We start from the raw sequence: 20320 nt of genomic DNA on the forward strand, positions 1-20320 counted from the left end.
ACACACACACACACACACACACACACACACACACATTATTTCTCTTTAGAAAAGCAAATGTTAAAAAAAAACTCAAAAAATGATTCCCAGTATACAGAACACAATCAACTGTAAAGGCAAAAACTCTGTTCGGATCATCGTAAATCATTCTAACGAAAAACAGACACATAAAGCACTATGGCCGGGGGGAGCTATTTTGATCAAATACAATTTTAAAGAATTTGCTCAAAAAGTTGTTTAAGTTCAAAGGGGGGCATTTCAACAAGTATAGCCCAAAGAATTGAGTGGATACAGTAATGAGAATCAGAAGATCTGGTTTCTAGATCCAAGGCTATAATTAACAGAATATTAAACCTCAGACAAATTACTTTTCTTCTCCAACCTGTTTTCTCATCAAGCAACAGGAAACACACACTGACCAATATACAGTAAGTGCTCTACACATATCACCTCACTAAGTCCTCAAAACCAACTACGGGATAAGCGCCAATATCACCTCCATTTCAGATCCTCACGTCTCTGTTGTTACCGCTCAAGGACACATCCTTGTCTGCTGGTTACAATCTCTGGCTCTAAAATGCTGTGCTACACCAACCCCTCTAATCAAGGAATCAGACTTAATGAAGATACAAAGCTCTATCAGGCTGCCCAGTAAGACACACGTGATGATTAATTTTACGTGTCAACTTAACTGAGCCACAGGATGCCCAGATATCCAGTTAAACTTATTTCTGGGTGTATCTGTCAGGGTGTCTCTGCATTTTAATTTTCAGCTGAGTAAAACAGACTGGCCTCTCCAAAGTGGGCACACATCATCCAACACATTAAGGGCATGAACGGGACAGATGTCGGAGGAAGACTGAATCCTCCTCTGGCTGACTGTTGAACTAAAACGTTAGCCTTCTGCCCTTGGACAGGGACTTACAACACTGGCTCTTACGGTTTTCAGGCCTTTGGACTTGAATGGGAATTCACACTATTAGTTTCACTGAGTCTCTGGACAACCTTAATACATCACAGAAGCACAGAAGTTAAGAACCCGTCAGAGCTAAAGAGTACTATGCTAAGTGAAGTAAGTCAGAGAAAGACAATTACCATCCGATTTCACACTTCCTATGTGGAATTTAAGAAACAAATGAGCAAAGGGGGGGGGAAAGAGAGAGAGAGGCAAACCAAGAAACCAGCTCTTAACTACAGAGAACAAACTGATGGTTACTGGTGGCAGGAGGGGGGAAATAAGTGATGGGGATTAAGGAGGGCACTTGTGATACAGACATGCTGAATCACTGTATTGTACGCCTGAAACTAATACTACACTGTACGTTATTTAAATACACTGTATGAATTTAAATACAAACTTAAAAAAAAAAAAAACGCATCAGAAGGAAGAGACCATTTAGCCAAAAACTTTAATTTTATTGATGAAGGAAAAGAGACCCAGAAAGGTTAAGTGTTGGGCCCAAAGCCAACAATGTTAGTGACAAATGTCCAGTCTTTTTGCTTTACGAACGGTTTTCAAACTGAGAGATTCCAGAGTTCTGAATATTTGTTTCTCTTTCGAAATGTATTTTTAACTATTTCGAAAAACAGAAATGCAAACGCTCAACACACTGGCCTCTGCTGCCTGAAAAATTCATTTAAAAAAAATTTTTTTAATGTTTATTTTATTTTGAGAGAGAGAGAGAGAGAGAGAGAGAGAGAGACAGAGAGACAGAGCACGAGCAGGGGAGGGGCACAGAGAGAGGGAGACACAGAATCCAAAGCAGGCTCCAGGCTCTGAGCTGTCAGCACAGGCCTGATGCGGGGCTCAAACTCACTAACCACGAGATCAGGACCTGAGCCGAGGTCAGTGCTTAACTGAGCCACGCAGACGCCCCAGAAAAATTCAGACCCGACACTTATCTTTTGCTGCCATCTCTATGCATATATTTGAACTTGCTGAAAATGTGTCAAAGATTTGAAAGAACGAAGTTCTCCAGAACTGTTAAAAATCCAGGTATGCACATACATACATAAGAAAAAAATCACACATGGGAATAAGTACACCATTACAGCATACCTGCTCAGTGCTCAATAACTGTCAAGTTAATTCAGGTCAACCTGCTGGGGAGCTGTTCTTGTCACAGCTTGAGTCAATGCAAGTTACAGTGTAACTTTCTCTCTGCGATAAAGCGTTGCGGCACAGCTGGAGTCAATGCAAGTTACAGTGTAACTTTCTCTCTGCGATAAAGCGTTGCGGCACCTTGCTATTCCAAGCGTGGTTCAGGGACTGGTGGCAACAGCGTTATGTGGGAGGCTGCCAGACACACAGAACCCCAGGGCCACCCCCCTGCACCTGCTGAAGTTAACAGCGCTTCTCAAGGCTTAATGTGCCTTTAAATCACAAGGCACTCTTAAAGTTCCAATTCTGATCTCGCAGGTGTCGAGGGTGACCTGAGAGTCTACAACACTGCCTCCCAGGTGGTGCTCCTTGCTGCTGAACGGAGAACCCCACTGTGGGCAGCAAGGTGCGACACGTGCGGTAAGTCAGGGCGGGTTTTGTCCGGCTGTTATAATCAAGAATAGATATGTGATTAGATGTTAAATCTTGTCAGTTACACTTTGAAATAAAAAATTTCCTGCTTCTCTTTCAAGTTTTGGGGCTTAATGAAAGAATATCCTGAGATTTCAGGATACGCTGTGTAAAAACAAAAAAAAAAACCCCACAAAAACAAAAAGTTAATGTTTGCAAGTGCATCTCTGTGTGAATTATTGTTACCTAGCTACTGTAAACCGAAACAAAATACCGAAACAGGGGCACCTGGGTTGTTCAGTTGGTTAAGTGTCTGACTTCGGCTCAGGTCAGGATCTCACGGTTCGTGGGGTTCAAGCTCCACGTCGGGCTCTGTGCTGACAGCTCAGAGCCTGGACCCTGCTTCGGATTCCGTGTCTCCCTGTCTCTGTGCCCCTCCCCCACTCACGCTCTCTCAAAAATGAATACACGTTAAAAATAAATTTAAAATTAAAAAAAATACCGAAACAAAGCATTATTCAGAACCCCAGCTTCACAATCTTGTGTTCATTCAACAGGTCCTTTATTACTGAATGACTTCATAAGTAATTGTTTGAATTTATAAATGGTTAGCTATTTAAAAACGAACAACAACAACAAAAAAAAACACTGTGTTGTTGGGAACAGCAACCAGCTACTACTACTGTGGATACCTTTTCTTTTCATTCATTCAGCATGTATTTATTGAGCTAATTCTACGTATGGACCCAGTACTCTTTCAGGTACTAAGGAGATACTCAGGACGCACAGTCTTAATGCAGCTGACATTCTAAAACATTTCAGTTTTCACACTACTCTTAGACAAGATGCAGACAGGGAAATAGACTAATAAAACAAAGTACACTCCCTGCTGTTTCAACAACAATACCCAATGGTAGACTCAATACTCCTAAACACCTGGATGGAATTTAATGGAATCAAAGTTAATTGGTAAAAATCAAATATGATGTTCAAGCTGAATAAGCTAGAGCAGGAACAGGGAATAACTGACAGGAAGGCAGAAAAGCATAACAGAATTAGACCACAGTGTCTGCCTAGGTTCAAATCCCAGCTGCACCACTGACTAGCTGTGACACCTGGCAACTTACTTTCAGCCCCCCACCCCATGCCTCAGTTTCCTCAACTGTAAAATTAAATAACAATGGCACTTAAATCAAAAACTAACTCATTTCACTCTAGAGTTTGAACTTGTAGCAATCCGTTCATAGCTTTTGTGTAAAGAAGAGACTTCCCTATCTCCACAGGAGTTCAAGCAAAGTCTGAGTAACATTCAGGTAAAGGTATTATAAAGAAAATTTCCATCTGGGGTAAGAAAGTTGGACTTGCTTCCAGACCCTGAAACAACCTTTCGCAATATTTCACTAAAATACCCAAGTCCCCAATCCAATAAATATACAGAAGCTAGGACAGAGACAGGTTAGCAATCCATGGGGATGTACTCACCAAAATTTATATTGTGGGAAACTCTACTGCCCACTTTCTTCAATAAATAAATAAATAAATAAATAACTAGGGAAAAAAAGAAGAGATAGACAATAGCAGAAGGAACCTAGCTATGAAAAGAATCATAAAAACGTATCAACCAATAACAACATATAGGCTTTCTTTTGGTTCCTGAGTCACATAAACTAAGACAATCAGAAATGTGAACACTCAGTGGTTATTTTATAATGTTAAAAATGATTTTCTAGGGGTGCCTGGGTGGCTCATTCGGCTGAACATCTGACTTCAGCTCAGGTCATGATCTCACAGTTTGTGAGTCTGAGCCCCGCATCGGGCTCTGTACTGACAGCTCAGAGCCTGGGGCCTGTTTCGGATTCTGTGTCTCCCTCTCTCTCAAAAATAAACAAACATTAAAAAAAATGTTTTTAATTGCTTTCTAGTAAGATAGTGGTATTGTTTTCCTTAAAAAAACAAAACAAAACAAAAAACTCCTCTTAGGGGATCTATGCCAAAATATTTATGGATGAAATGACATGCCTGAGGTTGGTGTCTAATATGCGAGGACGTGCTGTTTGTCGGCTTTTCTGTGCATGTTTCATACTTCCGTGAATGGTCGAGAGATACAGATGAAGCCTGCCCATTAGCTGAAAATGAGTGAAGTCAGAAGAGGAACTTATGGGAGTTTATTACGTTATCTGGCCCGCATTTCTAGAAGCGCGAAACTGAAATATCAAACACCCTTGAAAATATACAACAAGACACAGGTTCACACAAATGCTAATTCCAGGCAGACAGTCCTTCTCCCCACCAAAACAGAGAACACTTGAGCTACAGAGTTTATAGAACCGATGAGTATTTACTTGGTAATCAATGGACAGGTTAGCAAGGCTAACCACTTGAAAGTAACTTTAAGGACAAAATCTCCCCCTCTCTGTCTACTCCAACAAGAAAACTGACGTTACTCATCCCACTTCCTACACTTCCCTCCTACTTTCTACACCAACTCTGAGGCTACCCCCCCCCACCCCCGCCGAAAACAACTGGGGAGAAATAAACACGCCAGACACAGAGCAACATGCACTAGAGGGTACATGTACAAAAAATGTTGACCCAGATGTTCCTTCAGGGAATTTTATAATTCTCTCCAAAGCCAAGGAGTAAGGGTAAGAGAAGGTCCCATTTAAACCAAGCAAAACCTACACAAAATAAAACCTTCCTGGGTTCTAAAATTAGGTTAGAAAACAGCAGCAGCCTGCCTTCAAGCTTAAATAATAGCAGATTCAACAAGCACCTACAGGATCCACACAAGGAACAAGGTTAATAACAAGGTGTATTTACACCCTCTCTGACAGCAAACAACATACCTACATGGGTACTCTCCGTGTGTCTACCCCGCTTTAGTTTTCTGAAGAGACACAGCATATGAAAGTAGGTCTGTTTATTTCTGGTCTGATTCCCCTAATGAGACAGAGCCATGAGGTCAGGAATCTAGGTCAGTCTTTTGCGCCAGAATATGGAATATATTATGCAATATAGAGCACAGTATACAGAATAGAGCCTATAATATAGTAGGTGCTCAATAAATATTTGCTAGTTTCATGAATAAGGAAAAACAAAACAGTAACAACAGAGTAAGGAACAGGCTATGGTAAACCTTCAGAGGAAGAACTAAATCAAAACTATCAAACAGGGGCGCCTGGGTGGCGCAGTCGGTTAAGCGTCCGACTTCAGCCAGGTCACGATCTCGCGGTCCGTGAGTTTGAGCCCCGCGTCAGGCTCTGGGCTGATGGCCCAGAGCCTGGAGCCTGTTTCCGATTCTGTGTCTCCCTCTCTCTCTGCCCCTCCCCCGTTCATGCTCTGTCTCTCTCTGTCCCAAGAATAAATAAACGTTGAAAAAAAAAAAATTAAAAAAAAAAAAAACAAAACTATCAAACAAGGGGACGCCTGGGTGACTCAGTCGGCTGAGTGTCCGAATTAGGCTCAGGTCATCATCTCATGGTTCACGAGTTTGAGTCCCACGTCAGGCTCTGTGCTGAAGCTCAGAGCCTGGAGCCTGCTTCGGATTCTGTGTCTCCCTCTCTCTCTCTGCTCCTCCCCCACTTGTGCTCACTCTCTCTTAAAAACAAATAAACCTTAAAAAAATAAACTATCAAACAAATTTGAGTAACAAGCTTCATCAGTGGAAGAAGAGAAAATCGACTATTTTTTTTTATGTTTATTTATTTTGAGAGAGAGACAGAGTGGGCAGGGGAATGGTAGGGGCAGGGAGAGGGAGGGAAGGGCAGAGAGAATCCCAAGCAGGCTCCACACTCAGCAAAGAGTCCAACATGGGACTCAATCTCACGACCCTGAGATCATGACCTGAGCTGAAATCAAAAATCAGACACCAGACACTTAACCAACTGAGCCACCCAGGTGCCCCTCAAATGTAGAAAGAAAGAAAGAAAGAAAGAAAGAAAGAAAGAAAGAAAGAAAGAAAGAAAGAAAGAAAGAAAGAAAGAAAGGAAGGAAGGAAGGAAGGAAGGAAGAAGGAAGGAAGGAAGGAAGGAAGGAAGGAAGGAAGGAAGGAAGGAAGGAAGGAAGGAAGAAAGAGAAAGAAAGAAAGAAAGAAAGAAAGAAAGAAAGAAAGAAAGAAAGAAAGAAAGAAAGAAAGAAAGAAAGAAAGAAAGAAAGAAAGAAAGAGGGACCCCTGGGTGGCTTAGTTGGTTAGGCATCTGACTTCAGTTCAGGTCATGATCTCGTGGTCCGTGGGTTCGAGCCCCATGTCAGGCTCTGTGCTAACAGTTCAGAGACGGAAGCCTGCTTCAGATTCTGTGTCTCCCTCTCTCTCTGCCCCTCCCCTGCTTGCGCTCCCTCTCTGTCTCTCAAACATAAATAAATGTTAAAAAATTTTATAAAAAAATTAAAAAGAAAGAAAGAAAGAAGAAAAAAAACCCCAGAAGCCCCTGGGAAAAAATGAGTATACTGAAAAGAGTAGTCTGACATCCAGAAAAAAACAAAGAATGATTAAAAACAAACTAAAAATGAAATAAAAGATGCACTAGAATCTTTACAAAACTGTAATGTATAGAAACACTGAATCAAAGACATAAAGGAGGAAACTCAAGAAAAGAAAGATGATGAAGAAAAAGGAGATACAGGGACACCTGGGTGGCTCAGTCAGTTAAACTTGTGACTTCAAGTCAGGTCATGATCTCACAGTTTTTGAGTTTGAGCCCCACGTTGGTTGAGCTCGAGCCCCACTTCAAGCTCCACACTGACAGTGCAGAGCATGTGTAGGATTCTCTCTCACCCTCTCTCTCCGCCCCTCACTCGCTTGTGCCCCCTCTCTCTCTGAAAAATAAATTAATTTGAAAAAGAAATTTTATTTAAAAAAGAAATTATAGGGGCGCCTGGGTGGCTCAGTCGGTTAAGTGTCCGACTTCGGCTCAGGTCATGATCTCACGGTCTGTGGGTTCGAGCCCTGCGTCGGGCTCTGTGCTGACAGCTCAGAGCCTGGAGCCTGCTTCGGATTCTGTGTCTCCCTCTCTCTCTGACCCTCCCCCCATTCATGCTCTGTCTCTCTCTGTCTCAAAAATAAATAAACATTAAAAAAAAATTTTTTAAGAAATTATATTAATAAAATTATATTAATTATGATAAAATTACATTTAAAAAAAGGAAAAAGAAAGATACGGAAAGCAAAAACAGTCCAAGCTGACTGTTAACAGGTGATCCTAAGTTGGGGGAGAAGAAACCCAAACACAAGGAAAATCAAAACCATAACTAAAGAAAACTTTGGAACTGAAAAGACTTTAATAAGCCAATAAAAAAAACCTCATCAAATTTCAGGCAAAATCAAAAAGAAAAAAGTATAATGAGAAACACTTAATCATAATGGTTAATGAAAAAAGTGTAATAAACAAAGAAGCAAAAAAAAAAAAATTACGATCTTCAGACTTCCTCTCCAGTAACCACTTTCTTAAACCATATACAAAAATAAATTTGAAATGGATTAAAGACCTACATGTAAGACCTGAAACCATAAAACTCTTAAAAAATACATAGGCAGTAAATTTGGAATTCAGTCTTAGCAATATTTTTTGGATCTGTCTCCTCAGGCAAGGGCAACAAAAGCAAAAATAAACAAGTGGGACTACATCAAACTAAAAAGCTTCTGCACAGCAAAGGAAACCATGAACAAAATGAGAAGGCAACCTAATGAATGGCAGAAGAGATCTGCAAATGACATATTCAATAAGAAGTTAATATTCAAGGGGTGTCTGGCTGGCTCAGCTGGTGTACCACGTGACTCTTGACCTCAAGGTTGTAAGTTCGAACCCCATGTTGGGGGTAGAGATTACTTGAAAATAAAATCTTTTTTTAAAAAAAGTTCATATTCAAAATACGTAAAGAATTCATACAACTCAACACCAAAAAATCCCACATCTGATTAAAAAATAGGCCAAAGGGGGCACCTGGGCGGCTCAGTCGCTTAAGTGTTTGACTTCAGCTCGGGCCATGACCTCACGATCCATGAGTTCGAGGCCCACATCGGGCTCTGTGCTGACAGCTTGGAGCCTGGAGCCTGCTTCAGATTCTGTGTCTCCCTCTCTCTCTGCCCCTCCCCTGCTCACACTATCTCTCTCCCTCTCAAAAATAAACAAACATTAAAAAAAATTAAATAAAAATAGGCTGAGGACTTGAACAGACATTTTCCCAAAGAAGACATACAGATGGCCAACAGACACATGAAAGGATGCTCAGTATCACTCATCATCAGGGAAATGCAAATCCAAACGACAATTAGGTATCACCTCACACCTCTCAGAGTGACTAAAATCAAAAAGACAATAACGAGTGTGGGTGATGGGGAGAAACGGGAACCCTCTTGCACTGTTGGTGGGAATGCAAACTGGGGCAGGCACTGTGGAAAACAGTATGGAGGTTCCTCAACAGATGAAAAATAGAACTACCCTATGACGCAACTCTTTCTAGCCTTTATCTGAAGAAAATGAAAACACTAACTTCAAAAGACCTACGTGGCCCCAGGTTCACGGCAGCATCATCTACAATAGTGAAGGCATGGAAACAACCCAGGTGTCTGTCGATAGATGAATGGATAAAGCAGAGGTGGTATATACATACAAGGGAATATTACTCCACCACTGCAAGTGAGCAAGCATGTGTCTTACTGCTCTTGACCAGATGGTACCTTCTAGCGGCCCCAATGAGCACCATGAACAGGAGTAAATACTACTAAATATAATCATCCAGAATATATCACTTCATTAATTTAATTCATATTACACTACCAAAACTTGTAACAGAAATTTTTAAATAAATGCCACCCATACACACACACACACACTCACTCACTCACTCACTCACTCACTCACTCACTCATTTTGCCCCTTACCTAAAGACCTGCAGACTGAAACAGTTGCTTCCTCCAAGAGCTTCAGCTCGGTGCTGGAGGGAGAGAAGAAAAGGTAATTAATAACTACAATGCTAAATAGGTACACACTGACCAGTTAAAGGAATAAATAAAGAGGAGAAAAACAATTTAGAAGGAAAATGGGATGTACCATGATAAACAATAAAATCACAAATTTTATTGGGTGGCTTAGTTGGTTAAATATCTGACTCCAGCTCAGGTCATGATCTCATTTTGTGGGTTCAAGCCCCAAGTCGGGCTCTGTGCTGACAGCTCAGAGCCTGGAGCCTGCTTCAGATTCTGTGTCTCCCTCTCTCTCTGCCCCTCCCCCACTTGCACTTGGTCTCTCAAAATAAATAAAAACATTAAAAAAATAAAATAAAAAGACAAAATGAAGTTAAGCTTCTGTTTTCGACATAATTAGAAAATGTACTCAGAGAGTACCAATCATGGGATTAGAGTTATTTGAAAAAAATGCCATTATTTTTAGGAGAAACATGAAGTCTCATGATACCTGCAATACCTTTAAATAGATCAACAACAAATAAAGGAAGAAACAAGGCAAGAAAAGCACGAGAACACATACATAAGCTTCAATAATTTATAAACAAAGAAAAACAGACACACACAGAGATAGATATGAGTGACACGGAGACAGGAGGCACAGACAGAAACAGACATAAAACTCGGAAAAAAACACAGGGGAAAGTTTTATGACACTGGATTAGGCAATGATTTCTTGGATATGATACCAAAAACACAGACATTAAAAGAAAAAAATATGTAAGTTTGACTTTATCAAAATGAAAAGCTGTTGCGTTATCAAAGGATACTATCTCAGGGTGAAAAGCCAACGCAGCAGAATGGGAGAAAATGTTTGCAAATCATCTATCTGATAAGAGACTGATATCCGGAATATACCAAAACAAAAACAAAAACCTCTGACTCAACAAAAAACCAAACAACTCAATTTAAAAATGGGCAAAACTTTAAAGAGACATTTCTCCAAAGAAGACATACGAAAGGCAATAGGTATATAAAAAGATGTGCAACAACACGATTCATCAGGGAAATGCAAATCAAAACCACAATGAGATACTGCTTTCACCCTATTAAAATGGCTATTTAAAAAAAAAAAAAAGGAGAGAGAGAAGGTAAGTGTTGGAGAAGATATAGAGAAATGGGGACCTTCGTGCATTATGTAAAATGGTGCTGGTGCTTCGAAACAGAGTATGGCAATTCAGCAAAACGTTAAATATAAAATTACTGTGTGATCCAGCAATTCCATTTCTGGGTATACAGATACCCAAAAAGGACTAAAAGCGGGGACTCAACCTGATATCTGCACATCACACTCACCATCACTCATAACAGCCAAAAGTAGAAACAATCAAAATGTCCATCAATGGATGAATCACGGTACAAAATGTGGTACATTCATACAGTGTAACATCATTCAGCCTTAAAAAGGAAAGAAATTCTAACACGTGCTACAACACAGATGAACCGGGAAGACATTATGCTGAGTGACACAAACCAGCCACGAAAAAAGAAATACCGTATGATTCCACTTATAGAAGGCCCCTGGAGTAGTCAGATTCAGAGAGACAGAAAGAACGGCAGTTAGTGGAGTTGAAGGCGGGGGGAATGGGGAGTTAGTGTTTAATGAGTCGGGTTTCAGTCTGGGAAGATGAAAAGTTCTGGAGACGGATGGTGGGCCAAACAACAATGCGAGTGTATTTAATGTCATAGAAGCATACACTTAAAAATGGTTAAGGTGATCGATGTTATGTTGTGTTTTGCCACAATTTAAAAAAAAAAAAAAGTGCATTCCAATTCAAGCTCAACTACTTACCAGCTACGTGACTTTGGACTAATTTCTTAACCCTTTATGTCTTAGTTTCCTTCTATATAAAACAGAGATGATAAGGGGCGCCTGGGTGGCGCAGTCGGTTAAGCGTCCGACTTCAGCCAGGTCACGATCTCGCGGTCCGTGAGTTCGAGCCCCGCGTCGGGCTCTGGGCTGATGGCTCAGAGCCTGGAGCCTGTTTCCGATTCTGTGTCTCCCTCTCTCTCTGCCCCTCCCCCGTTCATGCTCTGTCTCTCTCTGCCCCAAAAATAAATAAACGTTGGAAAAAAAAAAAAAAGATTTAAAACAGAGATGATAAATAATTGTACCTGCTCCAAAAGACAGCGTTATCATTAAATTACATAATATGTTATGAAGTGCTTGGAACACTATCTGGCACAGAGTAAAACCTAATAAATGATCGCTATTACTGATTCCAAAATGTAGTGGGTTCCCCCCTACCCCGTTTAATTAAAATTATGCTTTATGTTATATTTTTCAAAGCACTTTAAAATTTATTAGTACATTTAAATCCCATGACAACGTCTTCTTTTTTTTTTTTAAATATTTATTTCGAGAGCATGAGAGGGAGTGAGTGGGGAAGGGGTGGAGAGAGAGAGGGAGAGAAAGAATCCCAAGCAGGCTCCACGCTGTCAGCACAGAGCCCGACACAGGGCTCAATCTCAGGGACAGTGAGATCCTGACCTGAGCCGAAATCCAGAGTCGGTCGTTTAACCGGCTGAGCCACCCAGGCGCCCCATGACAACCTCTTCTGATAAGCAGAAGCTATAAACCCTCTTTTTATGTACACATAGATACATACGAAATGTATTATTAAGACTGATTTCGCCTGCTTCACTTCTCTAATGTGGCTGTTGGAAAACTTTAAATGACCTGTGTCTCACCCTGTATTTGCAGGAGAGCTGCTCCGGAACCTGTCTCCTGACAACGGAAGGCAGTGTCACGTCTAAGAATTATAAGTATTATACACATGCACAAAGCCGGAACCCACTCGCTACTTCAGCAAACACGCCATTACCTTAAGATTCTCAAGTTATCGGGGCGCCTGGGTGGCTCGTCGGTTGGGCGTCCGACTTTGGCTCAGGTCATGATCTCACGGCTCATGGGTTTGAGCCCCATGTTAGGCTCTGTGCTGACAGCTCGGAGCCTGGAGCCTGCTTCGGATTCTGTGCCTCCCTCTCTCTCTGCGCCACCCCCTCCCCCTCCCTCCCCGCCTTCACTCACGACCTCCCTACCTCCACTCATGCTCTCTTTCTCTGAAAAATAAACATTAAAAAAAATATTTTTTAAAGAATCTCAAGTTATACTCACATTCAAAAAGATAAATATCTTGTCAAAGTTAAATCTCTAAGTTTCTCATTGAAGTTTTTTTTAGCCAAAGTAACCTAGAAATAATGCTATAATAAAGCATTTGTGGGTCTCTGGGCTTTATCACTGTATTTTTATTTACAAAAATAGTTTTAGGGTCTGCCCACCTCACAGTGTCTGTCAGCCTGATGTCCCCATCCCTTTCTTCCATCTTCCCCCCTACTCCCCAGGGGTGAGGAGAGCCAGACAGGCTTGTTCAGCAAGACCCCACTCCCTGGCCACCGCTGACTCAATCAGAGACAGACATTTGGAATGTCTGGGGAATTTGGAACTGGAACGGAAAGAAAGGTTGTCCATACAACTAGAATATGGCTGCAAAGCTGAGAGTTATGGGAAACCATCCTCTATCCACTGAGAAGCAGAGAAAGCAAATTAGTAAGAAAACAGAGAAAATGAATAAAAGAGATTTGAGGAAAGAAGCAGAGATGAACAGAGCAATTAAAGGATTCCTGCTGGCCTTCCAATTCTTGGGGCCAGCTCTTCCCAAAGCCTGTCTGTGTTCTTGATCTTGGATTCAATGAGACACCCCTGTCTCTTCATCACATAGGCCCCTCTTTCTGCCATATGCCAAATCAAATTGATTCTTGTTAATAACCAAAAGAGTTCTTATTAATAAATCACTGTGGTCAGATTTAATAATATACACTTGTTGGCAAGAAGCAGAAACTATGAATTACTCAGTTTATTGGTTACTCAGGCAAAAAAATAAAAGTAAAGAGGTATAAATGCAAAAGACTGTAAATAGCTTTATGAGGTTAATAACTAGACCACACGCATAAAATCTGTTTTGGTGGTGTTTCGACTTTCCTCAGTCAATAACACTCTCTTAAAACTGGATGGAACCAAGAACTTCAATTATATACATGTGGCTACAGCCTTCAAGACCTTCTAAGCTTGTTCATTCAGCAAACACTGCCTGGGCGCTCAGGATATGCTGGGTTCCGTGAAAGATGCTGTCTCAGCCCCCAGGTTACACGGAGGAATAAAGAAGCAGCTAGACTATTTGGTGGGGTGGGGGGTTGGGGGGGAAACACCAAGATCAAGCCCAGCCCTGTATGTAAGGTCCTAAGAGGTGCACCCAACCTACCCTAGAGCAGTCAAGGAAGGCATCCTGGAGGAAGTAACCGCAAGAGAACTCAGTCTGGCAGACATCAGGAGAGGGCTTTCCAGACACGACTGACAGTGCATGCAAATCATCACAGAGAGCCTGGCACGTTCTGGAAAGCAGAGGTTCGTCTAGACTGGAGAATGGCAAACTACAAGACTAGAAAAGTAGATACTAGATGGCTGGAGCATAGAGTTCAGTTCTTTAACCTGTTCTCAACAGAAGGGTATTGGATGTTCCCAAAACAGGGTTCTGATTTTATTTTTAATACAATATTAGCCTGAAAAAAGGATCAATTCAACATCTGTTAGCGAGGCTGGTTTGGACATCGCTTCCTCCAGGAAATCTTTGATCGTCTAACACCAGGTGAGAAGCCTGGTTTCAGCCCCCAAAGCACCCACTTATAAAAGCGAGTCCTCGGTAGCAACATTGCCCAATTCTTTGTCTGTGCCCCGCTCCACTGCAGGTTTGTGGACTCCTTGCTCATCACGGCGTTCCCAGCCTGGTACAAAGCAGGCACATAATAAAAATGTACTGAGTGAATGAATGCCATCGTCAGATGCTTCATCAGAGGACAAAGTTCATTACTTCCCCTTGTTCCTCAAGAAACACTTCACACTCTCCAGCCCTCAAGGCAAGGCCTGCCCCGAAGTTTAAATTTTATTAAACTATTTTTAAAGACTTATTTAATTCCAGGTGTGGAAAAAGGTATCCTTTCGAAGCAGTCTGATTTCTTGGATGAAGAGATAAGAAAAGCTGGGAATTATCCCACCCCCACGTCTCTTGGAAAGCTCCCTCTGGTGGTTAAGCCAGCCAGCACCTGCCATCCTGTGATCAGGCCCATCGGGCCTGGGTCCCCCCACACACAGAACGACCTGGAACAGTCCCGTTTCACTGCCCACCACCTCAACAATCGCCACCTCGGGTCGGAAGCGTCTCCAGCGCCCGGAGTATGAGCAACAAGAGAAGAGGGAACGTGTCTCATTCACCCGCCGCGCCTGGTGCCGTGGTTCGGCCGGAACACTTGAGTAATGACCTAGTAAATCAAAGATCCACAGAGCTCTGCTGTCGTAGTGCACACGCTGTGGTCTCCGCACCCTGAAGCGTTACTTTCTTCCGCAAAGAAAACCAGCCAGGCACACCCCTGCCAAAAGCAACACGCCGACTGTTCTACTAGAATCCCCCTTCCTCTCATCCCTCCACCCTCCCCATTTTCTAAACTTCTTGGAACATTTTAGGAATGATCATCTTTCTCACTTGCTAGATTCAGAGCCAAAATGAGGTGGTAAGCGACTGGGGTGGCTGGTAACTGTTGCTGTGCGTTATAGGCATCGATGCACGGGGCTGTTTTAGTCAAACAGATGAACTCAGATGTTCTGGCACCAGGCAACTGACAAATCATCATTTGCAGTAAATAAAAGTAAAATGGTGCTGCAAAACATGCCAATGTTTCCAAGACAATTACAATTAGAAACCGAATGCTGTTTCTGAAGGCAAATTTGGGGCACTGGGAGCGTGCAAAAAGGGGGTGAGAGGGCAGCAAATATTCACACCAGTACAGGTTCAATACATTAGTACCACACAGAGTATCTTAAACTCCACAACCCCCAGGTCGATATTTTAAATGTCAATGACGGGAGATTAAGGAGAAATACTTAAAACCAGTCATCAAACTTTCGCTAAATGAAGTAAACTCTAGACAAACAACCATACGGATCCGACGATCAGGTGCGGCTCTGTCTGCGGCCATCCTTCTATGTGGTAAGGTATCACACTCCTCGTGCTTGGGGCTGGGCCACTACTCCAGCAGCAACACATGGGAGTCACGGGAGTCTCCAGGTTGCCGGTGACACGCTAAACAATGAGGCCTATGGCCGTGGAGAGACAGTCCCAAGAATTACACTCACGCATCACAAGAAAATGTGAAACTGCTCCAGGGATTCTCCCAGTTTTAAGAACCTTCACTGGACTTCCCTGAAGATAATTCGGCAATGAAGCACTTACTAAAATTTTCACAACCACAGGCAAGTTCTTAAACATTACAACTGCCATTTCTGCTCCCTTTCTTCCTTCCTTCGATTCTCATGAAGAGAATCTCCCTAAGGAGAACCCTTACCGACTTCAACCTCACACTCTCCACACGCTTGGGGGAGAGCTTCTGAGACAAAATTCCCCAGTGAGTACCGGTAACACAGCTCAATGACTGCCAAGTTACATCTCAGATCGTCCACACGCTCTAGGCCGCCTCTGCGGAATGTACTAACATACAGCAAAACCAAGTGAAATAGCTACGAAGTGTAGGCAGCACCGAAGAGTGGCACGGCAGAGAAGAAGAGTGAAGAACCTCCATGTCGCGTTAGGGAGTTTGGATTTCATCCTGCATTCCATGGGAAGCTACTGAGCACAGAATCAAAAACACAGCGAACTCTTAGAGCAGCAGCCAAGGTAGCCAAGTGTACAACAGTGAAATGACTACAACCATCTTGAGATTTTTAGACAAAAGAAAGAAAAAAGAATAACCCTAATGCCTCTGGTGACGCGTGTGAAGCCTAATCGTGCACTCACAACAACACTGCAATTAGCCAGTGAGGCCAAGTGTTGGGCCAGCAAACGTAGATAAATCACTAACTTAACTGTGACTAAAGGAGAACACAGTCAAGTGCATAACGCTTAAAGATTTTAGTTTAATTCCGCTAAAACGATATACCAAATTGGAGCGCTGGGAAGGAACACCAACAGGAAGAACACAGAAGGCCTCTGTCGCCACTAGATTCACAGGCCGGTCATTTTCAATACTTTTGCATCAGGTATACCACCTCTCAACTTAAGTGTTCCCATCAATTACCAAACTCACACACACCGGCACTTGAATTTCCAATCATGTGGCCTGTTAATGAAAGCAATGTACATGCGTAATGGGAAGAGTACATATTTTGAAGCCACGTATTTAAGTGCCAGCTTCCTTGTTTCCTATTGGTACAAGCTTATACCAAAGTCACTTGGTATATAGAAGCAATATCAAAGTTACTTTGAGAGGGTCTCGGTTTCCTCGTCTGTAGAACGGAGAGAAAGATACCACCGTCTCGCAGGATAGTTGTAAGGAATAAACGGCAAGGTATGGAAAGTGCTCAGCACAGAGCTCAATGGAAGTCTCCTAACCCACCATGACAACAAAACCATGTGTATTAAAATATCAAATTTGCATATATTATTCCTTACCACGCCTTACAAGTAATTTGCCAGTCTTCCCCGCCATGGCACAGAAGGGAAGTATAAAACAAAAGTCAGCAATTTCTGAAGTAGTTTTATACTTTTTGTGTCAAACAAGGGTAGGTGATTGGCTTTGATTTTATTTACACTAGTGTTCTACCATAGAAGAACAACCCCAGTGGAGTGCCAAGGAAATCAACAGTCCTTATTCACCTAGGAAACTTCTCAATCAATATTAAGCAACTTCTAATAAGTGGCAGAACAGGCTTACCTAGGTAGTTTTTCTTTTTTTCTTAACATTTATTTATTTTTGAGAGAGAGAGAGAGAGAGAGAGGGAGGGAGAGAGAGAGAGAGCACAAACAGGGGAGGGGCAGAGAGAGAGGGATACACAGAACCTGAAGGAGGGTCCGGGCTCTGAGCTGTCAGCACAGAGCCCAACACCCAACTTGAAGTCACAGACCGTGAGATCATGACCTGAGCCGAAGTCAGATGCTTAACCGACTGAGCCACCCAGGCGCCCCAATTTTTCTTTTTTTAAGAGAATTGTTTTTATTTTTTTTATTGCAAAACTGAACCATGCTAAAGACATGCACACCTATCAGTGCTGCTTAAAAAAACAAAAAACAAAAAACAGGGGCGCCTGGGTGGCGCAGTCGGTTAAGCGTCCGACTTCAGCCAGGTCACGATCTCGCGGTCCGTGAGTTCGAGCCCCGTGTCGGGCTCTGGGCTGATGGCTCAGAGCCTGGAGCCTGTTTCTGATTCTGCGTCTCCCTCTCTCTCTGCCCCTCCCCCGTTCATGCTGTGTCTCTCTCTGTCCCAAAAATAAATAAACGTTGAAAAAAAAAAAAAAAACAAGTGACAACACCAAAGGCCGGCAAAGATGAAGAGAAACAAAGATCATATGTAAAATGATGTAGCCATGAGAAAACAGTTTGGCAGTTTTGTACAAAACCAAATATGCACCCGGTAACTGCACTTACCATGGTGAGTATTTTGTTTATCACCTCACTATGCTGTATACCTAAAACCAACAATATGATATCAACTGTACTTCAATGAAAAATAAATTCTGAGGCGCCTGAGTGGCTCAGTCGGTTAAGCGTCTGACTTTGCCTCAGGTCATGATCTCGCAGTTCATGGGTTCAAGCCCCACATGGGGCTCACTGCTGTCAGCACAGATCCCGCTTCGGATCCTCTGTCTCCCTCTCTCTCTGCCCCTCCCCCATGGGCACTATCTTTCTCTCAAAAATAAATAAAAACATTAAAAAAATAAATTTAAAACAATGATAATACATTTTTTTTATTAAATTTTTTTTTAACGTTTATTTATTTTTGAGACAGAGAGAGACAGAGCATGAATGGGGGAGGATCAGAGAGAGAGGGGGAGACACAGAATCCGAAACAGGCTCCAGGCTCTGAGCGGTCAGCACAGAGCCCGATGCGGGGCTCGAACTCACGGACCGCGAGATCATGACCTGAGCCGAAGTCAGCCGCTTAACCGACTGAGCCACCCAGGCGCCCCGATAATACATTTTTTAAAAAAGAAACCTCAACTTGCAAAAAACTGGAAACAATCCAAATGTCCTCCAATGGGTCATTATTTAAACAAACCATGGTACATACACAACATAGGCTACTACTCAGCAATAAAAAGCAATAAAAATGAACTACTGATATACAGACTAACTTGAATGGGTCTCAAGACTATCCTGAGTGAAAAGAGTCAATCTCAAAATGTTTAATATTGTATTATGCCATTTACATAACTTTCTTGAAATAACAAAATAACAGAGATTGAAAACCGATCAGTGGCTACCAGGAGTTAGCGAAGAGGGGGCAGGGTAATGAGTGTGGCTATAAAGGCAAAGCACAGGGAGCCCTGTTGGGATGAAAGAGGTGAGCATCTTGACTGTGGCAGTGGTAATACGAGTCTACACATGTGATAAAAACTGTATAGAGCTATAGATACACACACAAGCGAGTGCATACATAGAATTGCTGAAATCCCGAGCAACTTTGTGGATCGTACCAATGTCAGTTTCCTGGCTTTGGCACTGAACCGTAGTTATGTGAATTGTTACCGCTGGGGGAGGTGAGTGAAGAATGCAAGAGACCTCCCTGCACATTTTTAGCAACCTCCTATGCATCTGTAATTATTTTAAAATAACAAATTTTAAAAACTGGATCATAAACATAAAGCTACACAAACCTATACAAGAATTATACAAATATACACATTTTTAAAATACACACTTATACACCACTTTGCTTGAATAGATTACACTATATATGAGCTATTTTTTATAACTGGCTTTAACCACTTAATATGCTGTGAATCTCCTCCCCTTTCTATAAACATATGATCATTTTTAAGGACTGTAATGTTACAGTGTGCAGATGCATTATTTTTATTTTTTTTATCTAATTTCCTTACTCATCAACATTTATATTGTTAGCAATTTTCTTTCATAAACATTGCTATGAATGTCTTTATACATGTATCTTTCTACACATTCTTCTGAACATGTCCAATTATCTCCTTAACATAAACTCCAGAAGTGCAGTTGGTAGGCCAATGAACCCTTCTGTTCTGATGAATATTGCATATTACACTGTAGAAAGATTTCACCAATTACCACCCACCAAAAATGCATAACTGTGGCTTATAAACTCACACATATTCCTAAATTTGCAAAATTACTAGCCCACATCTTTTAACACCAAATCCAGTGATCCTAATACTCAGATAAGCATATGTTGACCAAAAGCAAGCTAAGAGCCTTTATCACATTGAATGTTTTCCCCTCTAAAATGGTCTACTGGGAGGAATTCATTAAGGATGTGATGTCTGGTAAATTATTATCATGCCACTGTAAATTCAAAGCAAATTCTATTCAACACCACCTAAGTTCTTTCATCATACCAGGAAGTCAATTTTTGTATTAAATAACATGGGGGTACATCAAGAACTGCTGTACAGAGAGTTTACGACTTCTGTGGATTTAAACTCTGAAGTTACAATCCTCTGACAAAGAACTCTGGCTGTAACTTCAAAATGGTACAGTGAAAGGGATACGGAAATGTTCAGATGTGGGGCGTCTGTCTGGCTGGCTCAGTCAGTAGAGCACGCAACTCTTAACCTCGAGGTTTAAGCTCAAGCCCCACACTGGGTGTAGAGATTGCTTAAAAATAAAAATCTTTAAAAAAAGGAGGAGGAGAAGGAGAAGGAGAACAGGAAGGAGAAGAAATGTTCAGCTGTGATAGACAAAGAAAAATATTAGCAAATATTAAGTAAAAAACTGTGGACATTTTGGGGGCACCTGGGTGGCTCAGTCAGTTGAGCATCTGACTTCTGC

General features: G+C 41.9%; 1 protein-coding gene across 8 annotated transcripts in view; it reads right to left on the reverse strand.

Annotated features, from left to right (window-relative positions):
* DYM (dymeclin) overlaps positions 1–20320 on the reverse strand; it is a 336944-nt gene that overhangs the window by 287265 nt on the left and 29359 nt on the right. For 7 of the 8 annotated variants that reach the window (XM_045458095.1, XM_045458090.1, XM_045458091.1 and 4 more), the window contains one exon: positions 9393–9445. The exons of the other annotated variant lie outside the window; for it this stretch is intronic. In XM_045458095.1, coding sequence (XP_045314051.1) covers positions 9393–9445 — 53 coding nt within the window. The remainder of the gene's footprint in view (positions 1–9392; positions 9446–20320) is intronic. 8 annotated transcript variants of the gene reach the window in all.

Source organism: Leopardus geoffroyi, chromosome D3, assembly GCF_018350155.1.
Source record: "Leopardus geoffroyi isolate Oge1 chromosome D3, O.geoffroyi_Oge1_pat1.0, whole genome shotgun sequence".
Classification (NCBI taxonomy): Eukaryota; Metazoa; Chordata; class Mammalia; order Carnivora; family Felidae; genus Leopardus; species Leopardus geoffroyi.